We start from the raw sequence: 16262 nt of genomic DNA, 5'->3' as shown, positions 1-16262 counted from the left end.
ACCCATATCGTTCATCAGGGTTGGTACCTTTAGACCCATTCTCCACTCTTCACACTTCTCGTCCCAGGGTTCTTAATCTCCCCCAGCTCCTTATATCCAGTGCCCGTGCCCAGCCAGTCCCAGTCTCATTCTGTGCCCCTCCCCCAGTCATCTCCTAACTCCTTGTCTGATATGTCTCTGTCCCTGGGCTCTTTTTCTAGTGTCAGTGTCTTGTCTCTGCCCCCTAGGTCCTTGTCCCAGTCTCCACATTGGCATCTACTCTGATCTCAGGCCTCCTTTGATTCTTTCTCCTTGCCCAATGAGCTCCCAGTCTTGTCCCGTTCAGTGCCTGGGCCCGTCAGCAGGAGACAATAAGAGCACAGAAGAGAGTGTCTCCATACTATCAGTTCTGATGTCCAGCCCTGGCACAGCATGCAACATCCCAGAGCTGCAGTTGCACAGAAAGTTCTGCTTGGTCTTGGGGGAGGGGGTATGCCTAGTGTAGACTTTTTGGAGATTTTAGCAGACACTTCAATCTGTACTGAGCATATGCAAACTATTTTTTTCCTCCAAAGGCTTATAATTTGAACAGATCTGAACAGTTTTTACAGGGACAGCAAAAGACTCATCCCTGACACAAAGGCCACCCCTAGCCAAATTTAAAGTTTCTGCTCCAAACCATGGGGATACTAGAGCTGCTTAAAAGTTGCCAGAATTTAACATAAGTAAAACTTATTCTTCACTAACCCCAGTCCCTCTCAAATGGCTGAACTATTCTGAATGAAATTTTCCAAAAAATTCAGCTTGAGGCAGGAATGCAGCAAGGAAAATTTCAGCCCAAATGGTTAAACTTAAAAGCAACTGAAGAACAGGATCTTGTAATAATACATGGTGCTACCAGTCCTAGGAAGTGTCAAGCAAGTGCTACCAGCCCCCTTATTATTTATACGTCAGAGCTTAAAACTTCAGCTTTGATCCTGTCCTTTTTAAACTGACATAAAAATCAATTTGCCAAAGTGAGTTTAAGATGTGCTCGTTACTTTTGGAAATGCAGCAGCCTTAGTTACATTCTCCAGTGTGCTAGAAATGTTCCAAAATTAAAACAGGAACTCTGTTTTAACATTCACTATTACATAACATTATAGAATTTTTTTTAGTTTGTAAAATAGTGATTCGTATGTATCCCTTAATTTATCCTAGAATGGTCATCACCCTGCAGATAATACTGGCCAATATGCCACTCCTTCACTAATACAATTTAGCCTAAGCTTCTGGTCCATAATTTACTTTTAAGCAAGGCCACAATAGTATTTAAAGCTGTACCCAATTCCTCACCTTATTTTGTTTATCCCACCCTGTGCTCTGCTTCTCTTCTTTTCAGCTTATACCCCTTTATGATCTTCATCCAAAATATTTTCTTTGAAAACCAACAATTCTCTCAGGGAATTTGAAAACTGACTCAAGCAGAATTACTTTCTTAGAGTGGCCAGTTGGTTTCCACAATTCTAAGAGGTGTATGACAAAGAAGAGACATTCAGTAGCAGCTGGGGCAAAGTGAAGGAGATTGATTACTTTATTTTCTCAGCTTTTAAGCAAATACTTTTATTGTATCCAGCCTGTTTCCTGAAACCAAGTGGCACCAACTTGAATTATTTCCTGTGGATAATTTTTTTTTGCAGATATTGATGTCAATATTTTCAGCATCACTGAATCATATAAAGCATAGTGTAGGAAATTCCTGACTACTGGTCCCAAAGCCTGAAGCCAGGACACTAAAACAGTACTACAATATACCAGTAAAAAGTCTGAAGTGAAATGTCAAAAAAGATTTGGGCATTGAGTAAAATACTTCCTTATCTGTGGTATGTTTATACCCGTTTGTGATTTATTCAAAAGCATGTACGGTTACCACAGTAATTGTCTTTATCGTAAGAATTGTTATAGTTATTGTGATCACATCTGTTATTGCCCAGCTGTAATTGGGGATAGGTTTTATTCAGTTGACACTGTATGTAATTAGGGTTTTTTTATTTCTTCTTCAGTTGGCAGTTCTGCAAGTAGTAGTGCCACAAGGAGAGATTCTCTATCTACTAGCTCTGACTTGTACAAAAGATCTAGTAGCAGCCTAGCACCTATAGGGCAGCCATTTTACAATAGTCTGGGATTTTCCTCCTCTCCAAGTCCAATAGGCATGCCTCTGCCAAGCCAAACTCCAGGACATTCACTTACGCCACCGCCATCACTTTCATCACATGGATCCTCATCCAGTTTGCATTTAGGTAAAAACAAAAACCAAAACCCTTTTTGTTTGTATGTGTGTATGTATTTCTATATGTGTAAAATATTGTATGTTGCATAAAAGATGTCACACTATCTTTGCTGTCAAATAGTTTTTAATTAGAGGGCCCAATTCTGAAAGTTGCAGAGTGCACTCAAACTCTCATTGATGTGACAGTGGAGAGCACACAGCATCTTGCAGTATGAAGCCAACAATTGATTTTCTACCACTCTTCAGATCTGAAAAGTAGAAAGGAAGGTCTGATGCCCAGTAAGACAACTCAATTTTTGTAGTATATATTCCTTTCTACTATGTTCAACAGGCAAAAGTGTATTATTCTTATTTGTGATTTGTGTGTACTACTTATATTTATCGAGGACTCTTTAATATGAGCAAATATATTGTTTGATAATGAAATAACTTTCACTATCACCTGATATACTGTTAGGAGAAAAACTTGAGCAAAGCTCACAATATTGAATGTATTGACGGATCATTTTGAATCAATTAGTCTGCTGTCTTGAGGTCAGCTACTTTGCGAGTACATCAAGGATTATCACCAAGTAGATGAAGAAAATCAAGTGGTTATAAATCCATAATGTATTCTTTCTGTGGTGGCCTTCTGTTTATTATTTTCAAATGGGTAAGGGGACATTTTAGCAAACTTTATTTATTTATTTTTTAACCTTTTTTCCTTTTTTATGTCTATAAACTGCACCTTTTGGGCTGAGACCATGCACGGAAAGTTTCAGCCCAAATGGAAGCTTTTCAGAAAATTGCATCTGACAGTGGGGTTGTCATGGAAACCATTTTGCAGTTCTTAACTAGAACTTTCACTAATAGTGAAAGCTATAATTTAAATCCAAAATTGGGGGGCAATATCTATATTCATAAAGTTGATGAAATCTGTATGGTTAGTGAACTGTGTTAAATAACAGGAGCCTTTCCAGTTTTGAGAAAATATACAGGTGCCATCATTATCAAGGATTACACTGTCAGCAAAATTGAGTTAAACACAGGATTTAAACAGTTTAGACTGTCTGCCTGACTCGTTAAAATAGTGTACTGGAGTAATGGCTAAATAGTATGTAGAGACCATAAAGCTATATTCTGAAAAGTGACTTTATAAAATGGACGATGAGATTCCTTGCTTACTTTGTCTCAAACATTTCCAGATCAGATATGGTCAGTTTACATGTAGAATTGTTTTCCTGTCCTGCAAAATGAACGTAAAATCTGAAAGTCATTGTGTTCTTTTTAGCTCTCCTAATTAACAGTAATGAAGATTCAGTTACACTGCTTCAATCAGATTGTCTCTAATGAGGTTGCACAAACATAAAGGGGGACCTGCATTTGAAATTTAGTTATCTGTTCTGTTACTTTCTCTTGGAAAACTGTGTTGTCTCAGTAGTGCTGTCAGGTACATATAGTAGCAAAAATTGTTACTGAAGTAAACAGATGTGTCTCAATACAAATAGAGAGCAGATTTAAGGAAGAAGTCATTCTTACTTTTCATGTTTCAGAGCAGAACAATACTTTTAAGGCTGTGTTTGCACTGCACTTTTCATCTGTATTTTGATAATGCTTGTCACACTCAGCTCTAATCCCTCTTTGGATCTGGTGTTGAAGTCCTTTTTGCTGCCTGCTGGTATGGACAGGATTAACTAACATTTAACTCCTGTTCTCTTAAAATGGTGGCTGGGACTCAGTTGATCCTGTCCATACCACTGCAACAATGGGTGGAGACATACATGGTTTATACCCCCTTTGTCAGACCCTGCTGCAAATTATAGTGTTGACACAGCCTAAACAACCAACTGCTCCTTTGCAAAAAAATTAAATTTAAAATAGCATTAATCTCCTGCCACCAACTCCTTTCTTCCCCACTTGACAAAGTGTGAACTCACTTCAGTTATTTTAGTCATTTGTCCCTTGTTATCAAGCCATTACAATACAAGCTGGTTGCTTGTAACAGCTCCTTTCTAATACCAAATTTCAGTAGAAGGACTGTGAATTGAATGATTCAGGACACTTAACTATCCTTTCACTCACAGTGATAAAACTGTGAGCCCAATTGGTTTTAAGCCATTTTTAAAACACTGGGACTACTTTTTGTTTTAAGTATTCTAGACCAGAGCAGAGTTTTGAAGCTATGCTTTGTCTATGTTGTCCAGGCAAAGGTTCTTAGCCTGAACTGCTAATGCTGTTTTATCTTTACCATAGAGGTGGCCTTAAGAATTGGTCAGTCTGGTTGAGAGTCGAGGCCCAGTGTCAGCTCATGTGGGGTACTGTGTAGTGCCTTGATTGTGAAGGCGTCATAAGCACTGAATTCATTTCTGAAATATAGACAAAATAAATTATGAAAAACCTTTTTTATCTGAGTCCTTTACATTTTCCCTTGAGTGGATGAAAAATAGAGCTGACCTCTTCTTACCTGAGCATCCACTGGGACTGTTCCCTTATTCTCCCCCCCCCCCCCAATAAATAAATAAATGAAGTGTTAATTATTTAAACATTGTAATGTATTTTTATGTTAGAAAGTAATATTGTTAACCACACTTAAACACAACAGCTGTTGTATGGCAGAGCTGTTTTACATCTTGTGGAGAAATTCTTGAACAAATAATAAGTATTAACTGCTTCCTTGGTATCAAAGGAATTGGTGATACTGGAGTTTCTAAATATTTTTTTCATTTTTTTCCTGTTTCATGAAATGTGTACTATCTGAGTTAGATAGTAGTAGTTTACTTAATATTCATAGGACTGTTTAAAATTTGTATTGGCCCAATTATCGTTTTACCATGCTAAAGATCTCCCTTGTGTAAACTCAGAAGTGCTGGCAAATAAATGTGCTTTTTGTTACCGTATTAGGCATACTGTGCACTTGATCTCATACTAGATGATATCCTGTTTGGTTCACTTCTTGTTAATAGTTCAGTCTCTAAACTTGACCTGGGAGATTAGTTGGCAAACTTTTGTAGGTAGTGTTTTGAATGCTAATCATTGTCCAGTCCGTGTAATGAATGGATCAATGCATTTATGTATCAGTTGGCCAATTCATTTAAAAGAACTGGCCTGCTAGACCTCTGTGTTGGTATCGGAATCTGCAAAATAAATACGTTTTTGAATTTTTTAGAACAAACATGACATAGTGAGGTAGCCAGAAGAACTAGAAACTGGCTCTCAGTTTTACAGTGCTATAAACAATAAATCTTTGTGAGGAGAATAACTGAAAGGTGTCCTGAACTACAGAAATAGCTGGGATGCACTTCTGCAGATATTGATCGCATGTAATTTTTTTGTGCACTAAGAATGTTTGAGTAGAATAGATGAGAGAAGTACAAAGCTGAGCAATCCTTGTGTCTGTACCAACACAATGAGCAAGAATATATAGTTATACAATAAATATCCATGACTTCTTACTTTTATTTTAGGGTTTGCAGTCTGTTCCGTTTATTAAGCTAGAACACTCCTTCTGATGTAATACTTCATTATAGTAGCAAAGCTAACCACCGCATCAACAAATCAGTATTCCCCAATATTTTGTTTTAACTTTCTAGTAACTTCTGTGGCACTATTTTTTCTTGGCTAGAAGTTTGACAAATTCTCCATGGCAATCAACTATCGAGAGATGGAGATACATCTTCGGCCATACCAAGTTATGCTATGATCTTGTCGTATGTCAGAAGCTAAACAGAGCTAGGATAATTCTTGAATAGAAGGCCCTGGCCTCTGTTTGCCAGAAGCTGGGGATGGGCAACGGGATGGATCACTTGATGATTACCTGTTCTGTTCATTCCCTCTGAAACACCTGGCATTGGCCACTGTCAAAAGACAGGATACTGGGCTAGATGGACCTTTGGTCTGACCCAGTGTGGCCATTCTTATGTTCTCAAGACTGCATTTCAGCAGGGTTTTGAGTTGGTAATTCAGCAGCTGTTACTGTTTCCTTTGAGTTAGTATATATGTTTGTTGACAATATTAAAAAGAAAACAAATTGTTCCCAGGGACAATTCTCCAAATAAAATGTAATTGTAAAGTGCTCAGGGATCCTTAAGGATGAAATTTTGCTATATAAATTTATTAATACACTTGTGTTAGATGACTTACCCAAAAAGTTAAACAAACAGAAAAATTCTCATACCCAGATTATGCTCTCATGGGCCCTGTTTTTCAAAAGTATGTATTTTAAATTATTCCTAATTCACACGTGCAATTCCATCTTTGTGTGCATGGGCTAATTAAATCCTTAAAATATAGGAGCATTTATCCAAAACTGTCCTGTTACTTTATACAGAATACAGTACTTGTGTAAAAAAGTAACATGAATTTTAAATCCTGTTAGTCTTATTATGGAGGTAATATTGTATTAAAGCTGCACTCACATCGCTATTAAACAAACTTTGCTGAAATCTTGCGGCATTAGATTTACTCCACCATTCTTAAACTAATGAGATTTAGTCTTGTAATTACTTAGAGCTGAAAAGGATAACATTTAAAAGCATGATTTTTTCAATCCTTAGCTGTTTAAAAAGGAAAAAAAAAAAAGTCTCACTGCATAAACTTTCCCTGCATCCATCTTGACCTGTAGAACAATAATATACAGTTTAGATTATCATCATCATCATCTGTCAGCCCATTTCTGGAAATATTGATAATGGAAATCACATAAATGATAGCTGTGAGATGTGGATTTTGCAGCTAACTTCGTAACAATAAAGTAGTTGATTTTAACGAAAAAAAAAAAAAACACCTTGAGACTAGAGCACTTTTTTATATCATTTTGAGATACTATAGATCAAATTAGGTACCTCAACTACCGGTACTTATTCCTTTAAATATTTATTTTACGTTTAGTATTACTTACCTTTTTTTTCCCTTTTAGTTCATTGTGCTATCCAATGTAACGTAAATAACTCTAGATATACTAATATATCTCAATCTTTTTCATACAGCTTCAGTAACTCAGCTGGCTATTCAAAACAGACTCTGGGAGACTTTATAAATGTTTACCAGCCCACTGTAATAACTTGATTGCCTAGTCTAGTAGATTGATAATATTTTGCTGACCAATCAGAGGCTTGATTGTGGCCTAAAAGGACACTGTCAATTTGAATTTTCTTAAACATCTGTTTCCTGATAGAACACCCTTCTTTACAGCACAAATTGAAATTCCTTTTTAAAAAATGAGTAAGTGATTTTTGGTTTGGGGGGTGGAGGGGGTGGTATTGCTGTCCGGTGATGCTAATAGGGGTCTGAGTTAGTATCTTACGCTCTAACTCCAGGGAAGACATTGAAAGTGATGTAGCTTCCCCCACCCCCCTCTTATTTTTTTGTGTGTGTCTGTCTGTGCAGTAAGTACAAGATTTTCAAATAGAAATGTGACTTTCATTATTTATTTGTATTAAAGTAGCAGTATCCCTTTTACGTTTCATAATGTAGCAGTTAAAATATATGTTGTCTGGTACTCGATTATGGTGATATCTGTTGGGTGCAGCATGGAAGATGATGCTGATGGGTTTGTGAGGTGAAGACAGTCAGACAGCCGTAGGTGAAAATACTGGCCACGCAGGAAACAGGCACTACACAAAGCAAGATCAGCTCATATATAAGGAGGATGGGGCAGAGTAACAGAGCTTTTGAGGCGCTGAGGAGAAGCTGAAATTTGATATGATAGAGGATTGGCAGCCAGTGGAGGGATTACCATTTCTAAATGAACTTCAATTTAACTAATCCTAAAACAGTCAAAGATATTTCAAGCAGAACCGTTTTAACGTTCTGTCTTAAAATTTGTTTCACATATATATAGTGCTTGCAAAGCCTGGGATGCTGATATCTTCTGTTTTCCCCACAGAATAGGTACAGCATGAGCAATGGCAGCACAAGGGCCCCAAAATGCTCTGCCATTTTGCCATAACTGACTGCAGAATCACCATAGAGGATAAAGGATAGTTCAGTTTCTATGGCCTATTCAAATCTTTGGCCAACTGTGAGATTACCAACCAAGGGTATGAGATAGTGCCACTTGTGAAGTGGAAACCTGCCCACAGGTCATTGGGCTGAGATCACACAGTTCTAAAGTATAGGTCTTCATATGTTGTATTGATTGTTTCAATGAAAGTTCTACCTCCTGCCCTTCATTTAAAAAACAAAAAGGTGGTATGGATGGGTGTGCTTTATTTCTTTTATGAATATAACCAACTCTGTCATCTCAGTTGAGGTGACTGAATAGTAAAGACACTTTTTCTTTAAAACATACACAGTTTTAGTACAGTTCTTATTATTGCTTACTTTCTTTAAAGCTTGTTTACTGACAGAGCTGCTTCATTGTAGGAGGGCTGACAAATGGTAGTGGTCGCTATATCTCTGCAGCACCTGGAGCAGAAGCAAAGTATCGCAGTGCCACAAGTACCTCCAGTCTTTTCAGCTCCAGCAGCCAACTCTTCCCTCCTTCACGTCTTCGTTATAGTAGGTCTGATATTATGCCCTCTGGACGCAGTAGGTTACTGGAAGATTTCAGAAATAATCGCTTCCCTAATCTTCAACTAAGAGACCTTGTTGGACATATAGTTGAATTTTCTCAAGACCAGCATGGTTCGAGGTAAGTGTTGTAGTGAAGCTTATCACTGAAGGAATAACATTTATAAATTGAGTTAAAGCATTTCATTTTTAATGTGAACTTGTGGTTGCCCCACTGTGAAATATCCATCATTTTTACAGAGAGTTTTTAGAATAGAGCTACATTTAAGTAGTGCAGAAAGTCTTACACTAGCCTCTCTTCATACCAGGAAGAATTTCACCATAAGTTATGTAAGGAGCTAAATGTACAATTCTTAAGTAAAAAATATTTTCAGTATAGAATCAGTCTTTCTAAACTTTAGGAGTTCTCTTAAGTATCAGAAAGACCTTGGTAAAAGACTGGAATCAGGAATCAAATACATTTTTCAGTAGTACCACACCAGCTACTTAGTTGTCATTTTTTTACTTTTTTTAATCTGCGTTAGATAGGGTAACAAATTGCTAGAAGAATTAGTCAAGAGCAATTTACCCTTCAGCCATTTTTTAATTGGAACTTCAATCATCAGTGTTATTCTGAAATATGTCTATATTTATATTTAAAAACTATTAATGAAAGTATTGCTTCCTAATTTTAGTGATTTGATTTCTCATCAAAATAAATGTAGTGATTTGTAGCATTTGAGGTTTTCCCTTTGTTTATATAATGGCATATAAATTTCTCTTGCACTTAGATTTATACAGCAAAAGCTAGAACGAGCTACTCCAGCTGAGCGCCAGATGGTATTTGCTGAGATTCTGCAAGCAGCATATCAGTTGATGACTGACGTATTTGGAAACTATGTAATACAGAAATTCTTTGAGGTAATTATTTATTTTGTCAGCATTTTTGTGCCTGCGCTAAAAGACTTTTGTTTATTTAAAGGTTCTGTTCCGATATTGTAACAGATATTGTACACTTACCATGGCACCTATGTTTTTTAATACTGGAGGTTACTTGGCAGTCTTTTCTCTTCAGTGCTCCCCAAGAAGAGTGGGAGAGTTTTTCCTTGTGTGGTGGTGTCCTGGCATGGCACCGTCCTGTTGACAGTTGTTATCCTCTCCACTCTTAGGCTATAATCGTGTTTCAGGAAGCAGGGTGAGTGCAGTTTGCTGCCTGTTGTAAGGGAACACAATTGTTTCCTTATTGCTTAGAAATTTTTTTGTCTTGACTAGGTAGGGATGACTTCTAAAATTGCTTTAAAAACAGTGCTACTTCATCCGTACTTTGCAGGTGAACTATTTTTAAACTAGTTAATCTAAAGTTTTAACAGTGTTGAGAACCAGTTCAGGAAATACAGTTTTAGATCCACTTTATTATAGATAGGGGCATAGAAGTCCTGTTGCATTGCTCAGTGCGGCTATGTAGAGATTCTTAGCTGATGCTTTGAAGTGTTAATGTTTGTTTTGGCCCACTAAGGCCATTTTAAAGATAAACATGACAGCAACTTGCTTAAATAAATAACTAGATATGAGTGTTTTTGTTAACGTATGGTGTTCTTGTATGGATTTTTACACTTAGATCTGTGATGTACTTTCAGCTGCAACTCCAGCCCAACAAAGTTGTTTTGTTTAAGAGTTCTGTGCAGCTGGGATAATTTGTTTCATCTTCTTTCTCTGAATCCCAATTCCCTGTATAGCTTTGCTGCACTGCAGGCTCATATCCCTCATCCTCTTCCTCCCCCCACCCCCCCAACCCACTCATAAAAATTATCTCTGCAGAATGATAGGTCTAGGCTTAGATTCTTTCCACACTCACTTGCCCACCCACTGAGTGAGCATCACAGCATCTAACGTCTACAAACTGCCTCTGCTTCTAGCTGCTCTTATGCTTTCCAAGGTTTTTCTTTCTCCAAGTAGAGCTGCAGGAGCAGCCAGGATGGGATGTTGAAAAGGAATGCAGCGCTCCCTTGCACGTTAAGTCTGCATGCTTTTGTAGTTTCTGTGTACCGCATGCTCCAGCTTTTTCTCTGTGCAGATTAGTCCACAAAGTGAGATGGCCAAAAAATCATGGGTGCATCATTAGAAGGATATTTTTCAGGATATAGAACTGCATTCTGGCAAAGCAGTGGCTCTGAAAAGAACTTATGAGACATGGTAGATAACCAGCTGAACATGAACTCTGTCCAGTGCTGTGACTGAAAGAGCTCTCAAAAATTTTGAATGCATAAGCAGGTGATACTCCCTCTATACAAAGTATTTCAGACCTCTGTTCAAGTACTGTGTTTGGTTCTGGTGTTTTTACTTCTTTAAAAGTGAAGTTAGAAAACCTAGGGAGCATTCATCAAAGAGCTATGGGAATTATTCTGAGGTCTGGAAATTACATCTTGTGCTAAACTGCTTTAGTCTCTCAATCTGCTAATTTTTCAAAGACAGGGATAAAAAAACAGCTTGACTGTGGTCTGTAAATACATGTGCCAGGAGAAGATACCTGGTACTATAGAGCTGTTTAATGTAGTAGGTAAAATCATAACAAGAGTCAATGGCTGAAAGATAAAGCTAGAAAACTTCTGTCAGAGTATAATTCCCCACTCTGAACCTTAGCGTCCAAAGGATGGAGTACCAGCATGAATTCCTCTAAGCTTAATTACCAGCTTAGATTCTGTAGCGCTGCCACCAACCAGGAATTCCAGTGCCTGGTACACTCTGGTCCCCACAAAACTGCCTGGGGACCCCCAATACTCAGACCCTCTGGATCTTAACACAAGGAAAGTAAACCCTTTCCCTCACCGTTGCCTCTCCCAGGTTTCCCTGGGTTACCCTGGAAGATCACTGTGATTCAAACTCCTTGGATCTAAAACAGAGAGGAAAATCCACCTTCCCCCCTTCTTCTCTCTCCCCCTCCCAGACTCTTCCTGAGAGAAAGTAATCCTGGCACAGAGAGAAATCAGACCCTCTCTCCCTCTTCCCTCTTTTCTCCCCACCAATTCCCTGGTGAATCCAGACCCAGTCCCCTGGGGTCTCACCAGAATAAAAAAACAACTAGGTTCTTAAACAAGAAAAGCTTTTAATTAAAGAAAGAAAAAACAGTAAAAATGATCTTTGTAAATTTAAAATGGAATAGGTACAGGGTCTTTCAGCTATAGACACTGGGAACACCCTCCCAGTCTAAGTATACAAGTACAAATTAAAATATTTTCAGCAAAATACCAATTTGAACTCCTTTCAGCCAAATACACATTTGAACTTCTTCCAACCAAATACACATTTGCAAAATAAGAAAACAACCATAAGCCTAACTCGCTTTATCTACCTAGTACTCACTAGTCTGAACTTATAAGAGCCTGTATTGGAGAGATTGGAGAGAAACCTGGTTGCACGTCTGATCCCTCTGAGCCCCCAGAGTGAACAACAACCAAAACTAACAGCACAGCACAAAAACTTCCCTCCCTCAAGATTTGAAAGTATCCTGTCCTCTGATTGGTCCTCTGGTCAGGTGACAGCCAGGCTTACTGAACTTGTTAACCCTTTACAGTCAGAGATATAAAGTACTTCTGTGCTATTAACTTTTCTTATCTGTTTATGACAACTTCAAATTGGGGATAAGTTGCAAATTTTGAACAGGGAAAATAATTGTTGGAACAGTTTCCCAAGGGATATGGTTTAGATTTTTCACTTAGTCTTTAAACAAAAACTGGATGTTATCTTAAAGGTGTTCTGTAGTTCAACCACAAGTTATTGAGCTTAACTCAAGAATTATTGACTGAAATTTTACCGCCTGTTATGCAGGTGGTCACATTAGATGGTGGTTCGTGATTTGTAGTTATTTCATCTTGCTGTCCTAAATTGATTCAGGCCTAGCCTCAAAAATGTTCCCAAGAAAGACAGCAATAATCCATAGATACAGCTAAGGGGTTCTCAGGTACTAAATGCAGGTTAAATTGCCTGATGCTTCTATTTGTCCTCAGCTACCTAAACAGCCAGTGTTCTGATACACTTTGGCTCTGCTTCATGAGTCCTAGGCAGTTCCAAACTTCCCCAAGATGTGCAAGGTACCAACAAGCTTTCCATGGCATTTGAGGCCTCAGTGAGCCACTCCAGAGCTGACACCTTTCTCTGCTACTGCCCTTTTGCTACCTATAAAAAGGGTCATCTGTTAAGTATATTAGGTTTATTAGAATTATTTTGTCAAAATGCAGTGACAGAACCAAATCTGAGACATTGAAAGAGCACATTGAAAATGTTGTTCATTAGCAAATTGGGATCACATGATGTGGTTAAATTGCAAAGGATTGCCCCTTTTGGTCAACCATTTGCGGTGTCTACAGTGCGCTGGGTCAATGGGAGAAACTCTCCCATCAACTTACCTTATGCTTTTCGTTCCGGTGGAGTACCAGAGTTGATGGGAGAGCGATTGGCGGTCGATTTAGCGGGTCTTCACTAGACCCGCTAAATCGACCCCCCGTGGATTGGTCGCCGCACATCGATCCCCCGGTAAGCGGAGACAAGCCCTATGACAGTTAGATTTCTGCCAAATAGACTACATCATACTGCAATGCATCAGCTTTTGTTTAACAGCATTTTTGTTTTCTTGTAGTTTGGAAGCCCAGAACAAAAGTTAGCCCTAGCAACACGCATACGTGGTCATGTTCTGCCATTAGCCCTACAGATGTATGGTTGTCGGGTTATTCAGAAAGCACTAGAATCTATCTCACCTGACCAGCAGGTAATTGTAAGTTAGAACAGTATTTTTTTGTATTTATTTTCAACAAATCCATTGCATACTCACTAAAGATTTTCAGTTTTTACTATTGACATATGCTTGAAATAAAATGAATCTTTTATTAGTATAATTCTTCAGATAAAAAAGATAATCTGGCTAGATTTACAGTGAACATAAAGATTTGAATATTACTTTCAAAAATGCAGTTTTGCTGCAGCATCAGTGTAGAGAAGTGGATAATTTAGTAGTTCCTTATTTTTTGCAGAATGAAATGGTGAAAGAGTTGGATGGTCATGTTCTGAAATGTGTGAAAGATCAAAATGGAAACCATGTTGTACAAAAATGCATTGAATGTGTCCAGCCACAGTCACTCCAGTTCATCATTGATGCTTTCAAAGGACAGGTAATGTTATTCATTTCTCTACTTTAATCTAGGTGTTGCATCATAGACCCAAGGATTGCTGTATAATTTGCAAATTCCAAACAGATTTATCAGCCCATTGGTGTATCATTTAAATTAACATAGCATGTAACATCACCTTTTTTGTCCTAACTGAAAAAAATAAAACCCTTGAATTAGATGGTTAATGTGATGTAGAGTGAGAGTATATTGGGGATGAGGCCCTCTGAAAAGGACACCAGATGCGCTATGAATTTGATGGCAGAAATACTCAGCTTGTTGTCAAGTTTTCCATTCCAGTTTAGTGACTGACATGATCAGGTTTCCTTTGTCCTATTTTATAATTTCAGTTAACCAAAGGCCATCTCTGATATTTGTTTATTGCAATAGAAGTAACTGCAGTTATTCCCAGACTCTCTTATAAAGACAGATTTATTTCTCCTAAATCTGTTCCTATGTGCTTTACCTTAAGTAGTAGCAATTTCTTCCAAAAAAACAAGGAGTCCAGTGGCACCTTAAAGACTAACAGATTTATTTGGGCATGTCACCGGTCGTCTTGATGTTTTTGTGTATACAGACTAAAATGGCTACTTCCTGATACTTGACACCGTGCAATTTCTTCCAAAGCTATCCAGCTGATTCTAATCACTTTTAATAAAATACCTGTATTAAATTCAATCAAATGTTCTCTGAGCTTGGATTAGTAGAAGTGTCTGATACGAAAGGTGACACTGGTAATTTTTCCAAGAAATTGTATTACAAGGTTAATATTGTACTAAAGACAATACAGAAATCACTGCAGCTAAATAAACTTTAGTATGACCATCTAGTACTTGTCTAGTCTGAAAAGTACAACTAATTCAGATTATTAGGTTTTATTTAGTAATGCACCGAACACATTTCTTTACAAAATCTCCCAACATATCATTGTCTCTCACACACTTCACAGTTCTGAGATGGATATTTTTTCTCTGTGATATTAACCTTTTATTGTGAATAGCAATACTATGACTTACGAAAATGATGGCTGATTTCACTTTTCAGGTCCCCTTGCTGTTTACATCAAAGTATGATTTGGGAGGGAAAAGTGGGGAGGGGCTGGTTTCAATGGTTTATAAAAAGATGCCCTTGACTAAATTGTAACACTGTTTACTGGAGAGCCATGCATTATTCCAGATGTAATATAATGTAGTAATTGAAAAAATGAAAAACGTACAACACTTTTGTAATGTAACAGAAGATAACTTTCATGGAATCGTAGAAATGTAGGGCTGGAAGAAACCTCAAGAAGTCAAGACCAAGCCCCTGTGCTGACACAGGAGCAAGTAAACCTAGACCATTGGTGACAGATGTTTGTCCAATCTGTCCTTAAAAGACTACAATGATGAGGATTCCACAACCTCCTTTAGAAGCCTGTTCCAGTGCTTTAACTATCCTTTTAGTAAGAGAGTTTTTTCTATTATATAAGCTAAATCTCACTTAGTGCAGATTGAGCCAATTACTACTTGTCCTACCTTCAGTGCACATGCAGAACAGTTGATCACCATCCTCTTTATAACAGCCCTTAACAAATTTCGAAGACTGTTTTCAGGTCCCTCCTCAGTCATCTTTTCTCAGTACTAAACATGCCCAGTTTTTTCAACCTTTCCTCATAAGTCAGGTTTTCTGAACCTTTTATTATTTTTATTGCTGTTCTCTGGACTCTGTCCAATTTGTCCACATGTCCTAAAGTATGTTGCCCAGAATTGGATACACTCCTCGAGCTGAGGCCTCACCAGTACTGAGTAGAACAGGACTATTACCTCTGTCTTGCATATGACACTCCAGTTCATACACCCCAGAATATTACCCTTTTTTGCAGCTGCATTACATTGACTCACATTCAGTTTATGATCCACTATAACTGAGGCTGCAAGTTTGACATGGAGGTCACGGAAATTCACTGATTCCATGACTTTCCGTGACCTCCGTGACTTTTGCAGTGGCCGGGGCGCCTGGCTCACGGGCAGCTTTGGCAGCCCCTGTGCCAGGCATGCTGGCTACTGTTGGGGCACTCTTGGGCCACCACGCAGGGTGTGGGAGCGGGCAGGAGGTTGGGTGTGGAAGCGGGCAGGAGGGTGGGGTGAGGCGGGCTCTGGGCGGCGCTTGCCTGGGGGGCTTCCTGGAAGCTGCGACATCCCCCTCTCTCAGCTGCTAGGCAGAGGTGTGGTCAGGCAGCTCTGTGCTTTCTCCACCCAGTGCGCTGGCTTCGCAGCTCCCATTGATTGGGAACTGTGGGCCAAGTTTTATTCACGGCTATTTTTAGTAGAAGTCATGGACAGGTCATGGGCCGTGAATTTTTGTTTACTGCCCGTGACCTGTCCATGACTTTTACTAAAAATACCATG

The 16262-nt window shown here is 38.5% G+C and overlaps 2 protein-coding genes across 13 annotated transcripts in view; one reads left to right on the top strand and one right to left on the bottom strand.

The window, feature by feature from the left end:
• LOC127049709 (uncharacterized) overlaps positions 1 to 16262 on the bottom strand; it is a 1018748-nt gene that overhangs the window by 87557 nt on the left and 914929 nt on the right. The gene's annotated exons all lie outside the window — the stretch shown is intronic.
• Positions 1 to 16262, top strand: part of PUM2 (pumilio RNA binding family member 2) — a 133678-nt gene that overhangs the window by 109424 nt on the left and 7992 nt on the right. For 7 of the 12 annotated variants that reach the window (XM_050950660.1, XM_050950655.1, XM_050950661.1 and 4 more), the window contains 5 exons: positions 2022 to 2258; positions 8591 to 8858; positions 9508 to 9637; positions 13350 to 13484; positions 13741 to 13878. In XM_050950660.1, coding sequence (XP_050806617.1) covers positions 2022 to 2258; positions 8591 to 8858; positions 9508 to 9637; positions 13350 to 13484; positions 13741 to 13878 — 908 coding nt within the window. The remainder of the gene's footprint in view (positions 1 to 2021; positions 2259 to 8590; positions 8859 to 9507; positions 9638 to 13349; positions 13485 to 13740; positions 13879 to 16262) is intronic. The other 5 variants (XM_050950653.1, XM_050950652.1, XM_050950663.1 and 2 more) reach the window with 3 other exon arrangements.

Source organism: Gopherus flavomarginatus, chromosome 4 (genome assembly GCF_025201925.1).
Source record: "Gopherus flavomarginatus isolate rGopFla2 chromosome 4, rGopFla2.mat.asm, whole genome shotgun sequence".
Taxonomy (NCBI): Eukaryota; Metazoa; Chordata; order Testudines; family Testudinidae; genus Gopherus; species Gopherus flavomarginatus.
Note: the sequence above shows the minus strand (reverse complement) of the source record. Positions and strands in the feature narration are given on the sequence as shown.